This window comes from Chelonia mydas, chromosome 14 (assembly GCF_015237465.2).
Source record: "Chelonia mydas isolate rCheMyd1 chromosome 14, rCheMyd1.pri.v2, whole genome shotgun sequence".
NCBI lineage: Eukaryota > Metazoa > Chordata > Testudines > Cheloniidae > Chelonia > Chelonia mydas.
This window is the reverse complement of record NC_051254.2, coordinates 14625284-14642781: the sequence shown is the minus strand read 5'-3', so window position 1 is coordinate 14642781 and position 17498 is coordinate 14625284. Positions and strand designations below refer to the sequence as shown.

Here is a 17498-nt window from a genome sequence, read left to right as displayed (position 1 = left end):
CTGCTCTACTCTTTTTATTCAAGCATGGAATTTCTGTTCATAGAGGTTCTATGGTAGATACACTTTTGTACATCGCTAAAGAATTTTGTTCCCTCCTTAGTGTTGGTATCCTTTGAGAATTTGTGGACTCTTGTTATGCCTTCCCTTTTATCTCTAAATTATTCTTTGCATGTTAACCCTTCGCATCCTGAAACTCAACTGTCTCTGGCAGTTGAATTGCATCAGCTTGTAGCATCTTTGCAAACTGTACCTTTTGTGGACCTGGTCATCTTGTGTTCCAGAATCTAATCTTTTGTTTAACAAAAAAAAAAAACAAAACCCTACAAGTCTGGTGTGCTTGATTACTAAGTTAATCTTCAAACTGTTCACTATTTGACAGAAAACCTGGAACAATAGTTGAGATATGAACTCCCTCTTGTTTCAATAGAGTATAGACTGAAGCATAAGGATTATTTTGTTTGTATTATAGACATCCTCCCCCAAGAGCCCCAGTCATGGACCAGGATCCTATTGCGCTTGTCGATATACAAACATGGAACAAAAAAGAAACTAACTTCTGATCAAAACATGTAAGAAAGAACAGTTATTGTAGGAAGATCTGCCCAATCTACTGTGAGTGGAGTGGTGTTGTGCCTCAAGCAGATACAGCTTGGAAGAGTGTCTCACTTCCACTCCCTTCCCAATTCAACCTCTGACTCTCTCCAGTTAGCCAGTATCTTTCTGATAGAATGTGTTGCCCAGAACTGAATGCAGTGTTCCATAGCAGGATACAGAATGAATAGTACATTGGTAGTGTTCAAATACAGTTTGGTCTTTCCTGTGTTTGTATCCAAGCCATGTTATAATCATGTTATGAAGGCACCATATTGGGCCCCTTGAACATGAAAAGGAGTAGAATGTTGAGACCAGAAGGTTGCATGGTATCTGATGTTAGATTCCAACTATCAGTGCTGTGATAGAGTGAAAATGTTACAGTACATGGGAGGCCAGGCTATAATGCAGCTCCACAAAGCAAATTTATGTTCCCTGCACTGGATGCAGGTAGTGGTCGGTCAATCCACAGAGTGTATGACTCAATAGGCCAAGTCCCTCTTGTAGGTCTGATGCCCTGTGATTACCTCAAACTCTTGGACCTAGCTAAGTGTGAAGATTTAATTTCTAGACAACCCCTAACAAGTGGGTGTGAGAATTCAGTTTCCAGCCAACCTTGTGTAAGGCTGTTAGATGGGCTTTGAGAAGCAGACTACTAATAGAGAAGAAAAATCCATGGCAAAAGACGATAAAAAAGGGGAGCAGCATCCATAGTGAAACAATACTGGGGAAATCTGAAAGGAAGGTTGAGTTTTGCTGGTGAATCGAAGTTCTCTTATTTGACATTGCACAACTTTTAATGTTTTCATCAGTGCAATTTTTGTCATGTATCTGCTCCTAAAATGCACCTCCCGCAAACTTTATGTATTAAAAATGTACACATTTTGTTTTGTTTTTTGCCTCATAGCCCAAGTATGTCTTGAAACAGCTGGATATGATGAAAACAGTTCCATTAGCAAGACCTAAACTGTAAAGACTCAAGAACAGCTTTGATGGAACCTAGTCTCAGGCTGTTAGATATCAGCTGAAGGTCTCACAAGTGCCAACATCAATTCCATGGGTGTCTCCCATCACCTTGATAAATTCTTGGATGAATTTCCAGATGGCATGTGTGACAACGGTCACTGTGAGTCTTTTGGATCCAGCAAAATATATTGAGACATCATTGGTTCTCTGATGTATAGCTGGATTTGAAACACCTGAATATCCCTGGACATTTTTAAGCATGGCAGCAGTGACTTGAAAGGGTCAAATAATCAATGGGATTCACAATAGAATGCTCTGAGTTAGTCCCAGTATATCTGTTATCAAGTGATTTTTCTAAGTATCATATCACATTATTCCCCAGTTCAAGGATCTGAAAAATAAACTTTGAAATTGAGTCAGATTCTGCCTTTGGTGTATATGCAGGACAGGCCCCATGACTTCAGCAGAAGCTACTAAATTTGAAAGAATCTAACCAGATTTGATTTATGCCTACGATTTCTTGAGAGGAAAGCCAGCACAGAATTCCTTCAGATGGGAGAGTTCTGTCCTTCACAATTGAACTAGCCCCTTATAAACACTTTATATAATGTATTGGATCCTCCACTAGCAATGAGAAAGGGTGAGGCTAGAAGAGAGGTTCTCAAACATGGTCAGCAGACCACCAGTGGTCTGCAAGCTCCATTCAGGTGGTCCGTGGATAGTTCCCTCTAAGGTGCGTGTCTGGGTGGCTGCACAGAGGATGAAGGGCCACTCATCTAATTAGTGGAGGCATGCAGGCGTGGCTCCACTAATTAGGTGCCTGGACCTTGGAGAAGACGCATATATAAGGTGAGGTGGTGACCTTGTGGGGAATAGAAGGGGGCAGTGGGGTGAGAAGAGGGGGTGGGGTGGAATTTGGGATGTGCAGGACTGCAGCAGCCAGAGAAAGGGGCAACTTTCCCCAGCTCCAGAGCTGCAGCTGCCAGGGAGAAACAGCCCTTCTTCCCAGCCTCAGCTCTGTAGCTACGGTGGCGGGAGAGACATCCCTCCTTCCCAGCCCCAGCTCGGGGGCTGCCGCAGCAGTAGGGAGAAGGCGCATCCATCACATTAGAAAGGTGAGACTACTGATATTAAAATGAGTTGTGTGCTTTTATTTGTGGAACAAAAAAATAAGTATGGGTTTTTTTTTATATAGTGCTTTTATCCACAGCGCTTTACAATAGTTAGCTAATGGTACAAACATTTGGAAAAATCATTAAGTGGTCTGCGGAGACCCTCAGCGATTTTCAAGTGGTCTGCGGAAAAAAAAATTTGAGAACCACTGGACAAGAAGGTTTGAAGAGGATCAATGTAATGATACTATATAGGGACTTTGCTACTCTAGCTGGTAATACTGTGTGGGGAAATAGTATAGGAGTAAATGGGAAGGATGATAGCATTACAACCACAAAGTGGTGTACAGGGCCTGGTCTACATTAGTATTTTACAGCGGTACAGGTGTGTCTCTCAGGGGTGTGAAAAATCCACACCTCTTGAAACATGTATCTATACCAACCTAACCCTGGCTGTAGCCAGCAACAGTTCAATGGAAAAAAATCTTCTGTTGAATGCTAACAGCTCTTGGGGAGGAGGATTTCAGCTAGTGCAGCTGTAGTGTTTTAGTGTAGACAAGGCCTAAGTGAGAGTTATATGGCAGAGGCAGAAGTGGGTGGCTGGGGGTAGCAGTGATGGGGGGGTGATATCTCTAAAGGCCAGGGACTGGATGGTGCTGCAGATGTGGGTACAGGGTGGCATATAGATATGTACACCCTTACCTGCACCTTCCTATGTATGGAGATGCAGGTGTACCTGAGGGGCATAGTAGTCCAAGGGTGGGTTTACAAGGGGGCATACAGAGGACTGTGTAGCAAAGATGGGGGGGGGGTGTGGAATTGAGAGCCTACACGGTGCTGTGCAAAGGGGGCTGAATAAGGGGGTATGGGGGACATGGCAGTGTATGAGGGCCACAGTACAATTGTGGCTAGGACACCAGCTGGGGATACATGTGAAGCAGGGGCGTGTGTGGGCCCAGAAGGAGGTGTATATGAGGAGAGTGTGGTGAACCTTGGAGTGACTTGAGTTAGGTCTGTGGCCCAGGAGGAACTGGTTAGGGGCCCCCTTGGCCCCTGGGTGTATATCTAGGGGAGTTCAGGGGGCCCACCTAGGGCCAGACATGCACAGTGCCCATGGCTGAGGAAGGCTGCTATGGGAGGGTAGAGGCCTGTGTGGTGGGGCACTTGGGCAAATGGAGGCCATAGCCGCAGACCGGCGGCCATTTTGAGAGGACAATACACTCCGCACGGGCACGGCACAGCCCATTGCGCCCGGCCGGGCGGGGGGCGCGCACGCAGGGCTGGCAGATGCCCGTGCGCGCGCACGCTCCTTCTCTCAGCCGTGTTATGTAACGGATCAGCGCGCTCCCGGCGGCCGGACCCAATGGGGCCCGGGCTGGGGGGCGGCGCGGGCGCGCGCACGCAAGGTAAGGCGCGGCCCCGCGGCAGTGCGTGCGCGCTCACCCCAGCCTCCCCCTCTCTCTCTCTTCGCCTCGCTCGGTCTTTCTCCCCCCTTTGTGAAGCGCTCGGAGCGGCCCGGACCCTACTGACTTGCCATGGCCGACGAAAAGCCCAAGGTGAGGGAGAAACCCCCGGACGGGGGTAAGGAGAGGCTAGGCCCGGCCCCGGCCTGGCGGGGGAGCAGCCCTGACTCTGCCGCGCCGGCTCTGCGCGCCATTTTCCTCCCCCCTCCGCACCAGGCCTGGCCGTCTTCGTGCTCCGCTCTCCGGCCCCCGCACGGCCGCCCGCCCCGGCCCCGCTGTCTCCCCTGGTGGAGGACCTGGCTCCGTGCCAGGGGGATCCGTGGGGGCCGCAGCGGGGCGAACCGGAGCTGTGCTTCCTCCCCTGCCCCAGGGAGGCAGGCCCAAGCGCGGCTGCGGCCCCCGCCTCCTCGAGGGGCTGGATCCCCCGCCCATGTGGGCCCGGGCCTTGCTCTGCAGGGGGAGACGGGCTGCAGCATCCCGCACCTACCCTGAGCTGAGGCAGTTCCCAGCCCTCCCCCTCTGAGAGCGGGGCAGCTCAGCCCAGCCCTGGCGTTGCCCAGGCCTCCCCTGGGAAGGGGGGACCCTGAAATAACGCGGCGGTCCCAGCTCTTCTGGGCCTGGGGAGGCTGATCAACACCCCCCCCTCCCCCGCCTCGCTCTTTTGTGCCTCCTGCTGCCCAGCGCCCCTTGCCCTGGGTGGGTCTCATGAGGCTCTGAGCGGCCTGGCAGGGGGGATGAGAGCAGCATGGAGCAGCCTGTGAGTCCCTGCTGCTGCGTTTTCATTTTAAATGGAGTTTGAAGGCGCCAAAAGCCTCTCCCATTTAAAGGACCCATCCTCCCTCTCCTCCAGGGCTCTGACTGTAACTCTTCCCTAGGCAGCAGGCTGTGGTTATCTCTTCTCCCCCCCTCCTCCCCTTTTGCTGGAGAATCTGTCACATGCAGACCTGGCCCCCTGTTTATACCTTGTTTCTTCTGAAATCTTATGCGAGGCTGGAATTGGGAGGACTTGGCCCAATAGGGTGGAATGGGGTGAAGCTGGAACACAGCCCCCTGTGCTCAGTGTCTCTGGTATTGCTTTTTTATTAAACGCAAAGGCCTCAAAGAGCTGTCTGATGCTTAGTTTGAACTGACTCCTGTTGTGTTATTGCATTGGGTAGCTTTTTATCATCGGCATTAGAGAGCGCCCTCCCCCATCCAACCCCCAAATTATTTGGAAATGAGGCATACGTTTTTAATGGTGAGAGTAATTAACCATTGGAACAAATTACCAGGGGTCATGGTGGAGTCTCCATCATTGGCAATTTTTAAATCGAGTTGGGTTTGTTTTTTTCTAAAAGATAAGCTCTAGGAATTATTTTGGAGAAATTCTATGGCTTGTGGAGGCTGAACTAGATCACAATGGATTCCTCTGGCCTTTGGAATCTATCAATGTATGAAAATAAAAACCCTAAAGTAGTTTTTGCTTTATTTGTGTATAATATGTTTTTATTGAAGCGGAAGGTTTAAATTGTTTGTTTCTACTTATTTAAAAAAGAATAGAACTGCCAGTTTCAGGATTTAATCACTTTAAAGGACTCTCATGGAAGTCTAACAAGATGCAAGGTCTGAACTTGTTTCCTTTTGAGAGCTGTGGTACTGAAGTTAAATTTAAAATTTCCTGTAATCTGTAAATGACAGAAATAGCTTCACTGGTTTAGTTGAAATACAGTGAGAGAGATTTTATAGGATATTTGAGATTATAATCCTAAATGTAAATTTAGTTTTCTTTAAAAGGATAAAATGTACTGTTGTATATGAACACATGACAACAATATTCTTATTTCTTTAGCTTTGAAGAATTTTTGCAGTTAAACAGCTAGTATGTGTCTGTCTTCCTTTCAGGTTTATCTTCCATCACCATTGTTTGTACTAATGAATTTCAGTAGACCTTGACAGAATTTGTTAATTTCAATACTGTTGGGTTTTTGCTTTTCCAAATTAGGAAGAGTTTCACACTAGGAAAATTGAAAGACTAACATTATTTCATAATTCAAAGTGTGATGCTTGTAGAGTACTTTTGCTCCTCTGTAATGACCTGTTGCCACATGGTAAAATGTTAACTTATTTCATACTTTTTTAAATCATACCTCTCCTTTCTTTCTTTTCTCCTCAACAGGAAGGAGTGAAGACTGAAAACAATGACCACATTAATCTGAAGGTGGCAGGGCAAGATGGGTCTGTGGTGCAGTTTAAGATTAAGAGGCACACGCCACTTAGTAAACTAATGAAAGCTTATTGTGAACGACAGGTGAGGTGCTTGTGTGAACACTAAAGGAAGTAATGTCCATAAGAGGGGTCATCTTCATTAAGGTGGATGAGGACAGTAAATGTCTTATCACAGTATTGCATATTTAACAAAACATATCACGTTGCCGAATATGTACTGCTTCAAGGGTCTGTTGCTAAATAGACTGGAAGAAAGTTTTCAAGAAATGGATAAAGTTAAATTATCTTTTCAGAGTAGCAGCTGTGTTAGTCTGTATTCGCAAAAAGAAAAGGAGTACTAGTGGCACCTTAGAGACTAACCAATTTATCTGAGCATAAGCTTTCATGAGCTACAGCTCACTTCATCGGATGCATCCGATGAAGTGAGCTGTAGCTCACGAAAGCTTATGCTCAGATAAATTGGTTAGTCTCTAAGGTGCCACTAGTACTCCTTTTCTTTTTGTTAAATTATTTTTGTATATCCTTTACAGCCCCCTCCTGTTGGAAGGCAGCTTTAATGTTGCTATCTTCCAAAACATAGAGAGGGTGTGGAAGAAGGAAGTGTGGCTAGGCAGTTGAACAGTAATAATGGTACTTCTGTAACAGTTGTTTGTTTGTTCTTGATCTTATCTCAGACTTCTGATTTATGGCCTTAGTTTTACTGTACTGAGATAGGAAGTGCCAATAGCTGGTCATAGATTTCTTTGAAATGTAAAAGTGTTTGGGGGTGGGCTGGGAAAGAACAGGTGGACTTCATGATCAGTTTTATTTTTTCCAGTGCAGTGGTTCTCAAACTTTTTTTTTCACGGACCACTTGAAAATTGCTGAGGGTCTCGGCGGACCACTTAATGATCTTTCCAAATGTTGTTTGTACTGTTAGCTAACTATTGTAAAGTGCTTTGGATAAAAGCACTATATTAAAAAAAACCTTAATAATAATCAACGTTTTTTGTTCTACAAATAAAAGCACACAACTCATACTTTAATATCAGTAGTCTTACCTTTCTAATGCGATGAATGTGCCCTCTCCCCCGCTGCGGCAACCCCCGAGCTAGGGCTGGGAAAGAGGAGGCGTCTCTCCCCGGCAGCTGCAGCCCCAGAGCTGGGGAAAGTCGCCTCTTTCTCTGGCTGCCACAGCCCTGCACATCCCAAATTCCCCCCACCCCGTCTTCTCCCCCCACTTCTCCTCCCCCCTGCCTACCCGCTATTCCCCCCAAGGCCACCACCTCACCTTTCATGTGCATCTTCTCCAGGGTCCAGGTACCTAATTAGTGGAGCCACGCCTGCATGGCTCTACTAATTGGGTGGGTGGCCCTTCATTCTCTGATGTTCGGCCGCCCAGGCACGCACCTTAGAGGGAACTATCCGCAGACCACCTGAATGGAGCTTGTGGACCACTTTTTGAGAAACTTTGCTCTAGTGGATTAGTTGTCTAGTGGATTAAGTAACTCATCTGAGTAAACAAGTCGTCTGTTATCATGCAAACAACTGAGCCTTCGTATAAGTTGTAAATAGATATTGGAAGAAAGGAGTTTTCAAACAGTGGTTGCAGAAATAAGAATGACAGCAGAGAAGCTATTCTTTTGATAAGTTGAATACCCAGAGCTTGAAATATCATCTTATTTTAGGAAATTTACTGACACCTATTTTGTTGCCATAGTTGTGGAAAAAGTTGTCTGAGACACTTGGTCCAGAAGTTTCTCATGGATGTGTTTTTTAAAAGTCCCCTTCTCTAAAAGGCTTGTTTTCAACATTAAATTAATCTGTACACGCAAGCTTTAACAATATTGGTATAGTTAAAACACCTTTATACCTCTATAACTCTATGTACATTGCGTGTGGTGTCGGTATAACTATTTCAGTAAAAATCAGATTCCTGCCCAAAACAGATACATTGATACAAGCACTGTGTAGGCCAGGCCTAAATCTAGCAATTCTGTCTTTCTCCTGCTGAGATGGGATTATTTCAAGGGATTTATACAATAAGATCAAATGAAAGCTATTGTCTCATTTAAGTTATTCTGCTTTAGTTGTATGAGTTCAATGTATAACATATGATCAAAGGTGCTTATAACGTACTTTTCTCCATGTCCGGGTTTGAGCTAATCTTGAGAGCCTCAGGAAACCTAGGTATTATGCAGGAGGAGTTCAGCAGACTTGCTTAATGGTGAGAGTGGATTTGGTTTGAGTGACAACTGCACTTGACAGAATCAGAGATCATTTTTAATGGTGCATTTTTATACTACTGCACTATAAGCACCCTGTTCCAGTATTCAGAGTAGCAGCCGTGTTAGTCTGTATCCGCAAAAAGAAAAGGAGTACTTGTGGCACCTTAGAGACTAACAAATTTATTTGAGCATAAGCTTTCGTGAGCTACAGCATCCGATGAAGTGAGCTGTAGCTCACGAAAGCTTATGCTCAAATAAATTTGTTAGTCTCTAAGGTGCCACAAGTACTCCTTTTCTGTCCCAGTATGTAAGGGAAGGAGTGCCGTCCATACACCTTCCTTACCCCACTAGGTGTTATGAGGATAAATTAGTGAATGGTTGAGTCTGAGTCTTTTTTTTTCTAGCCCTGCTAATGGCTCATTGTTATCTTAGGTAAGTTATCTGACCTCAGTTTTCCGCATTGTAAAATATGGATATCACCACCTTCATGGTGTGTTGTGAGATATATCAAACTGCTGTAAAGTGTGTTGAGAATTCTGGATGAAAGGTGATATTAATTATGTGTGGAAAGTATCATTCATATCCAAATTAGTCAGTATAAAATGCTTGCTGAGTTCATATTTCTTTAATTAAAATTCATGCAAGAAACTCTGGCTTTCCCATAGAAAAAAAATCCATCAGAATCCTAGAAATGTAGGGCTGGAAGGAACCTTAAGAGGTCATCTAGCCCATCCCTCGCTCTGAGGCAGGATGAGTACTAGGATTTAGGCAATTTTTGCAATGAGCAGAAACCAGATTCTGAATAAAGTAACATCCAAAGTTCTGTTAAAATAGGAAATGAGGTAAGCAACTATTTTAAAGGGTTCACAAGTCAAGGGCAATGACTTTCAAACTTGAAGGCCTAAAGACAAATATCCATTTAAATATTTAGGCATCTAAACAGGTGGGCAGATTTTTCATAGGTGCTTTCATAGATCCCACAACTTCCATCTGAAGTCATTGAGGACTGTGAATGCTTTGCACTTCTAAAAATCAGAACTTATGTGCCTAGCTGTAGACTCCCAAGCTTGAAAATTTTGACTAAGAAACATAAAGTTGAAGCAAAAAACTTCATGCATATTGAGGAGACACAAAAACTAGTCAATGCAGAGGACTAGATACCTTTAAAGAGTAGAAGTAATGTAGTGTATATAATGGTCTTCAGGTATAGGTTCAGAAGATCAAGGCTATTGAGGATCATTGTTTCTGGGAAGAATGTATTACTGGAAATTGTTCTAATATATTGAAATGCAGAAAAATCCATCTCTTTGTGAGATTGGAGTTCTCAAATGTATATTTTTCTGTTAAATCTCACTTGGGACCCATACAAAATTGCCAGGAACCACTACAAAATAACTTAACATTTTCAGAATGTAACATATAAGATCCACAACATCAGAGAAAGTAGTATGTTCTTTTTCTCTTGAGTGGAGCCTCCAGTTTCCACCTCTTGTTAGTCCTTCCCTTCAAATACTCTATTTTAGTAACTAGACTTAGTTTCCTGAAGAGGCTGGCAACATCAGTTGCTTCATCCCAAGGGCTGAGTAAGCTGCCTATATGCAGCACACTATCCTTTGACACTGGAGCTTGAACCAAATTCCTTTGTGCAGCAGAGGGTTCTGGAGCCACTTTTCTGTTTGGTCAGCCACAGGCTTATATCTTAAACTCAGATGAGCTTATGGATGAACAATACCAGAATCTGAAGACTTATTTCAGTCCTTCAAGGTGAGATGTTACCCTAGTGGGGAGATTCCTTCATTGTGAACTATAAATTGGTAAGATGTTGCTAATCTGAATATTCTTGCTAAAACATTTTTCCTGGCAACACAATCCCCCATAACAAGTAATTAATCAAACAGATTTTTGTTTCCTCTCCTATATCTGTTCCGTGGCTAACTGAGGACTTAACTCATCAGGGTTGTCAGTCCAGCACTTTCCACCACATTAACCTCACTTGAAAAACAAATAATCTTGCTGAATGCTCAGGACTCCTACAGGAAAACTAGATAGTATGTATTAGATGAAGGACAGAACTGGGAGGCTGAGACAACAGAGCTCTGCCATTGACTGTATCCTTTCCTAACTCACTTGGGCTGTCTGCTCTACACAGACATAGTGGACACTGACAGAAGGAGTTTTAGGCTATTGTAGGAACACCACTTCCCTAAACAGTGTTAGCTATACCAACAGAAGCCCTCTTCTCTTGTCATAGTTGCATCTTCACAAGGGGTTTTGTCAGCAAAGCTATGTTGCTCAGAGGTGTGTTTGTTTTCACACCCTGACTGACATAGTCATGCTGCTATAAGTTTTAAATGAAGACCAACCCTTAATCTTTCCCTATGTGTAGAATGAGGATAGACCAGCTGAAGAAGGGTGCTGTGAAGTTTAGTTTGTAATGCTCTTCGAAAACAAAGTGCAGAGTTGTGATTACTATTTAGCTAGTTTGTTTTCAGTCTGTCAGCCCACGTGAGAATGAGAAAGAGTACTTTGGGGGATGGAAAGGGTCGCCAAATGATTTTAGTGTGAGTGATAATAGAAATTTCTTAATTAAAATTATCTTATCTGGGTAGTCTCCCTCTGAAGGTATATGACTCCCTTAAAACCTAACTTCATTTGCTCTCTGAAATGGTTCATTCTACTGGTTTCTCATCTTGTGTGTGTTCTAAATAATCAAGGTTCTGTAATTTCATCTCATGAGTCTCTTAAATTCAATAAGGAGGTTAGACTTGATATCAGCATTAGATGCTGGAAGTTTAAATTAATTCCAAAAGTAACCATTCAGAATTAATCAGCTACTTCTTGAGTCACATCAGACTAACAGATTGATGTAGGCTTTCCATGAGAAGAAGGAAAGGGTTCATAGAATATTGCTGCTTTTAAAGAAAGTGAAATTGAGCTGTGCTGAACATTTGAGCAGGGATATTATTCCCCTTGTGACACTTACCACCAAAAGTGCTACTTCTAACTTTCCTCCAACTGAATTATTTAAAATTCTTGTACAAAAAAAAAAAAAAAAAAATTATTTCAGTGGCTTCTGGCCTTCAGGACTTGATTTGGGATTTCTAGTACACTTTATTTAATGTCCAGTTAGTAGGGACAATGGTGCATCTTTCAGAAACTAAACACGTTGCAATTTGTTATTCAAAACAGGTCATAATCAAAACATAGCTCCAGTTACAAGTCAGAGTGAAGACTGAACAGTGTTTTAACATGTCACTTGTTTCTCTTTGCGCCAGGGTTTGTCAATGAGGCAAATCAGATTCCGGTTCGATGGGCAGCCAATCAATGAAACAGATACACCTGCACAGGTAAAAATTATACTTAAAGTTTGCTACAGGAATTAATAGTTGTGTATAACACTACTGCTAAAGAGAAACAGCCATGTAACTCTTGATGCTTAAGTAACAGAACTTGACCATTGGTATAACTTCAGACTTTTACAGTAACTAGTTCTGAACTGTTGGGAATAGAATCACACTGTATTCTGCATCTAGAATATTAATTTTATACCACCACAGTGCCAGATAAGTTGATTTACAGCTTCTACTGATGCTAAGCCCTGTAAGGATATTACTTTATGGGTTCAATGATTGTGGTGGGTTAATAGTCCTGGCAGGTAAGTATTGGTGTTCTCCTTCAAATAATAATTTGTGTTCGTTAGCATATTGACAGGCCTGGCAGGTGATGGTTCTGTATTGTGGAACTGTACGCTGTAATGTGAAAATTATTGTCCAGTATCTCTAGTTTGTTAGTATCTCAGTAATATAAAGTTACCAAATGTTGTGCAGTTGGGCTGGTTGAAGTGTGTAAGTTAAAGACAAAAATCAGTCCAGTAATGTAGGATGCTTGTTCACAGTGGCAGTAATGGGTGGGGATGCCCAAGAACGTCTTTCTGGAGTGTTCTCTATAGTTGCATACAAGCAGTTGCCCCTGAATTGCATGCTGTTTGAAGTTCACGCTTTCAGCATGCCGTTTCATGATAAATAAGGGACTTCACAGTTTTGCCAATGTTGTCATAGGGTGGTTGTCTCCAGACTTTTGCCACTCTAGCTATTTAAATTTAAACTTTTGATTGAACCTGAAATGCTGAGAATTAAAATCATATGCAATTTGTACTCCTCTCTATGCATGCTATGTTAAAGCTCAGTCAGTTTATTGAAAATAGCAAACACTGTGGACTTCTGATAGATGCAGAATCTGGCCCTTAGAATTATACTAGAAGTGCTGCAGCGGCTCCGATGTACTGTAGACCTGATCTCTTAGACTTGATGCCGCGGGCCTTTTTTTGCGGTGTAAACATACCTGTAAGGGCCCCAGAGTGCCAGTTGTGAGACTTGCATTATAGAAAAGACTGCTATAGTAATATGGCCTGCAGTTTAGTACTCTGGTACTTTATTTACTTTACCATATAACATGTCTAGAAACAGTCTCTATCCTCAAATTCTTCGTACTTAGTAACTGGTATCCCATTTTCTTTTTTTTTACTTATTGGATGTAGGGACTTTGGCCATAATAATTTGCTTTTAGTACTGTAGCTTAAGCCACTTAGATGCTGTGCGTTTGAACAACCACGAAGTGGGACGGAGGTGGTGTTCTAAGGGAAATGGCGGGGATAAAGTGGTCTGATGGAGCAGGCAAGAAGATTAAAACATAGTAATGTCTGTGAGGCCCTTAGAGAGGAGCAGATCACTATACTCATGTATCTTACTTTATTTTAAATAGTTATCCACCGTTCTTTATATCACTCTTTAAATGTAATGTTCCTATGAAGCAGGGTGAATGCATTACGTTGGGAGTTTGTTCTGATTTTAAGTTGTGGTTAGAGGTATATGTGAAGATGTGAAACTAAGAACATTTCAAATATGTCTAATATTTAATCAGCTGAGCTGAAAACAGTTCTTTCTTTCTGATGCAGTTGGAAATGGAGGATGAAGATACAATTGATGTGTTCCAGCAGCAGACAGGAGGAGTCTACTAGAACCTGCTACTTTCCTCTCCAGAACTGTGCTCCCACAGATGACACATTCACAATTAGAAAAATGAGACTTGGTTCAGCCACATCCTGACTACTGCAGTATAGTTTTTTCTCTTCTCTCTTTTTTTCCCTCTTCCTTCTATTGTACATAAAGTAACTGGTGTATGTGCACAGACACAATGCATATTTTTTTTAACTAAATGGCCAATGGTATGTTTTGATCAACATGGAACGGAGATGGGGTGGGAAAAAAAACTGGTTCTGTGAAAATACCCCTTTTCTCCATCGTGGCATGCTCCTTCAACTTTTATCTTTATATTCCAGTAAGTTATTTTGCTCTCACTGTTGACAAACAAAAATATTGCATACTTTGTTTGATTGGATAATTTCAATGTTTTTCTTTTATCATTGTAAAACCAAGGACGATTTTATAACTTTTTTGTACGTAGCTGTTACATGTAGAGCAATCTCTGTCTAAGTAGGGGTAAATTACTCCAAAAAACATTGATCCTAGATAGTTTTCCCTTCAAGTAAAGCGTCTTGTTGTTTAAATAAACTTCTTGTTTAAAATAATCAGTTTTTCTTTATTTTTCTGCATAGTGATAATACTTAGCACTTGTAGCTCTTTATATCTCCACAACGATTTACAAACTTTAATCCTCAAACGCCTATACCTGTATGGGTATGTCTACACTGCAGCTGGGAGCAAGCCTCTCAGCCCAGGTAGACACTTGCACTAGTGGGGCTTGAGCTAGTACCCTGAAAATACCAGCTTGGATGTTGCAGCCCTGGCAGAGGCTCAGGCTAGCCACCAGAACTCAGACTAAGGGGTCATCTTGAGATGCAACATCCACACTGCTATTTTGAAGCACCCAACTTGAGCTCTGCTAGTGCCAGTCTGTCTACCCATGCTGGGAGGTTGGCTACCAGCTGTAGTGCAGACATACCCTATGTGGTAAGCAAATAAGTATAGTCCCCATTTTACAGATGGGGAAACTGAGGTAGGAAGAGTGTTCAGTTTACATTAATGTGGATTAGGGGAGATATGTTTGGAATATCAAGGTGAGAATCCATGAAGTATAGAAGATAGATCAGAAACTTGATCTCTGTCCATGGGTGCATTCATTTATTGTAAAGAAGGTTCCAAACCCTGCTTCAACATTATGCTGTGTTACAGGGTGAAAGAGGAAGAGTCCAAGCCCCATTTAAGCACTGAGTCATATATCAAAGAAGAGTACAAAATATGAGGGCTACAGTGGAGTGGAGCTGTAATCCAAGACTTCAATGAAAGACCACGAAGATCTCTTATTACTTTCTCCCTTCACTGTCTGTATAGAATGTTCCTGTTTGGCTTTAGGTCTGTTCTACTTTACCAGGAATCTCCTAAGGCTTTTGGCTAGTCATAGGTCCTTTATGCATAAAGGAAGTAGGAAGTAAAGCCCTGCTCCTTTATGAGCAGCTTTTGCAAGAAAACAAATAGCCCCAAGAGTTGATCATTGTGTGAGCGATCTCTCTGCCTGCTGCCCAAGCAAATGAAATAATTTCACTCACAATGATTCCATGCATGGTAGAATGATATGGCCTCTATGCTTTAGAAAAGTTAGATGATTGAATGGTGTTTTCTCAGATCACCTGGTAACACATTGTTACCCACCTTCAGAGGACTCATAAACATCTGTGAAGAATAAACTACTGAATGTGCCTGTGCTTTGTGGTAATTTTTCAAATAACTATTGGGAGTATTAGTCTCTGGTTGTAGGCCGCTTCAGTTAATTTTAAGGAATCCCCAGTCCTAGTAAGCAGAGTCTTTCCTTCCTCAGCATGCACTTGTTCTGGACTGCACTTCTGATCTATACCGTCCTGCAGAGATGAAATTGCTCTTTGCTGCAGATATTTCTATATCTGGAGCCACAGGCAAAATGATTCCTTTTAAAAAATAGATAGTTCAATGACTCTGTTTAGTCTTCGTTTCCTCGTATGTGGGATTCTGAGAGATTCCTATGTGGGATTCTGAGAGAGCTTCAGAAGCTCTGCCATTCAACCTGGCCAGGAAAGACTTGTCTAGCCCAACATTTCTGAAAACGCACCCCGAGTCTCTACAATTTCTTTCATCTGGATGGTATCATGCCAAGACTTAGTTCTTTGGAAAAAGCTCTCTGTTCATCCGGAAGAGATCTGTTTGAACTTGCTTAAGCTTCTAAAATAGAGGATGAGGTCTTCTTACATTTCATTTATTGATCTCTCCTGCCTACAGGTAGGCTGAAAACTTCCAGTTGCATTTTGATTCATGTTCCTCCTTCCCTCAGGGGATAGGAGTTAAAAAAATAAACAAAACAGGCAGGGAGCACCCATATGTTTTCAAAAGTGGTATGGTATCCCTTAAACCTCATACAGAAGTTCAATGGTGCTGCATTTGTCATTAACCTGCCCATTGAATTCCTGTCAATGTCAAGGAAACTAGACCTATAAAATGGGTTTATATCCAATTTACAAATGTTTCCCTGTGTAAAAGAGGGAGGAAAAATATAATTCTCTGTAGCAATGAGTCAGGTGCTGTAGCTTTAAGAATATCCCTCTACATCTTATGTTAAGTCCTTGCAGAAGGATTTCAACCTGTTACTAAAACAAAAGCCACAGTCGGTTAACTTCAATTTCTTTGTGTCTAGTACCTCATTCTCCAGTTGATGTTGCCTGAAAGTGTCTGCTGAAACAGCTGTCTTCAGTAGTACTGGAAGATGACTGTTTGAGTACAAACTCCTATTGTCTTAAAAACATTTGATAACTAAAACTATTGTCCACAAATCCTTCAGAGATTTTTTTTTCCCTTCAACTAGTTTTACAAACTGATCAATAGAAGGCGCTTATTCATTCCAACATATAAAATGTAGCAGGGGTAGCATGCCAAATCCTTTTAAGTCCACAAATTTGTCCTTAGAATCTTTGTCCTGGTATGCTCTTGCAGTTTGTATCCTTTTGACTTCCTTTGTAGACTGCCAAACAGCTTGGAGGTTTTGCTGTTGAGTCCTGCTTCCCACAGTCTGAATGTGCTGCCTGTGTGAGGAAAATAACCTATTGCTGATGATGGGTGTCAGGAACAGGTTCATCTGGACATGGCTTTTCTACCAGTGTGGATCAGAACAAATGTTCAGCATTGTTTCAAAAAAATGGTTAAAACTGGGTCAGGGATGAAAATAGTATGGTTGCTAGGTCCAGACCCCATCCAAATGGTTTTCCTGTTTATACTAGCAGCCAAACTGTTTTCAACCGCATTTGAAGAAAGGCAGAGGAGAATTGGTCAACAGATGCTTTTCCTAGTGCAGATAGCAGTCTTTCATATATATGATACATTTGGGATATTCAAGGGACTGGGCATTTTGAGATTTCACTCAAACATCTAAACACTTATTTTAAAGTGATTGTCATGTAGTTTAGCCCCCAAATTTGTTTTCTTAATGAGGATATGAAGTCAATAGACCCATAAAGGATAGAAATGTTACAGGCAATGCATATTAGCTACACACAATAGGGACCACATGACCTCCTTCAATACAAAAATCTTAGTGCAACAGACTCTGCATTAGATCCTCAGTAAGATACAGTTTAATTTTACTAACCCTTCATAAATCATGGCTATCCCACCAAACAATATGCAATGTCAATTTTTGGACACGCTAAGACTTATTTCCCCATCACTGTTGTCTTAATAAAAACGTGTAATCTAGGAGTTAAAATAGGGCACTAGCAGGATTCCTGGGTTCTGATGCAGTCTTGTCTTTGGCAAATAACCTATGCCAACATTTTCAAACTTGAGCGCCTAAAATTAGAGATTTAAATCCATATATAGGGACTCTGAAGAAAAGTGGCTTGAGTTTGAGGTCTAACTCCCATTGACTTCAGTGGGAGCTTTGGGTACTTAATACCTAGAGGCCTGAATAAAACA

At 42.3% G+C, this 17498-nt stretch overlaps 1 protein-coding gene across 1 annotated transcript; it reads left to right on the top strand.

The window, feature by feature from the left end:
• The first annotated feature begins 3982 nt into the window (after window positions 1–3982).
• Window positions 3983–14131, top strand: SUMO2 (small ubiquitin like modifier 2). Its single transcript, XM_037913367.2, has 4 exons — window positions 3983–4225; window positions 6288–6419; window positions 11820–11891; window positions 13499–14131. The coding sequence occupies exons 1-4, from the start codon at window positions 4205–4207 to the stop codon at window positions 13559–13561; spliced, it is 288 nt and encodes a 95-aa protein (XP_037769295.1). The 5' UTR covers window positions 3983–4204; the 3' UTR covers window positions 13562–14131.
• Window positions 14132–17498: the final 3367 nt, after the last annotated feature.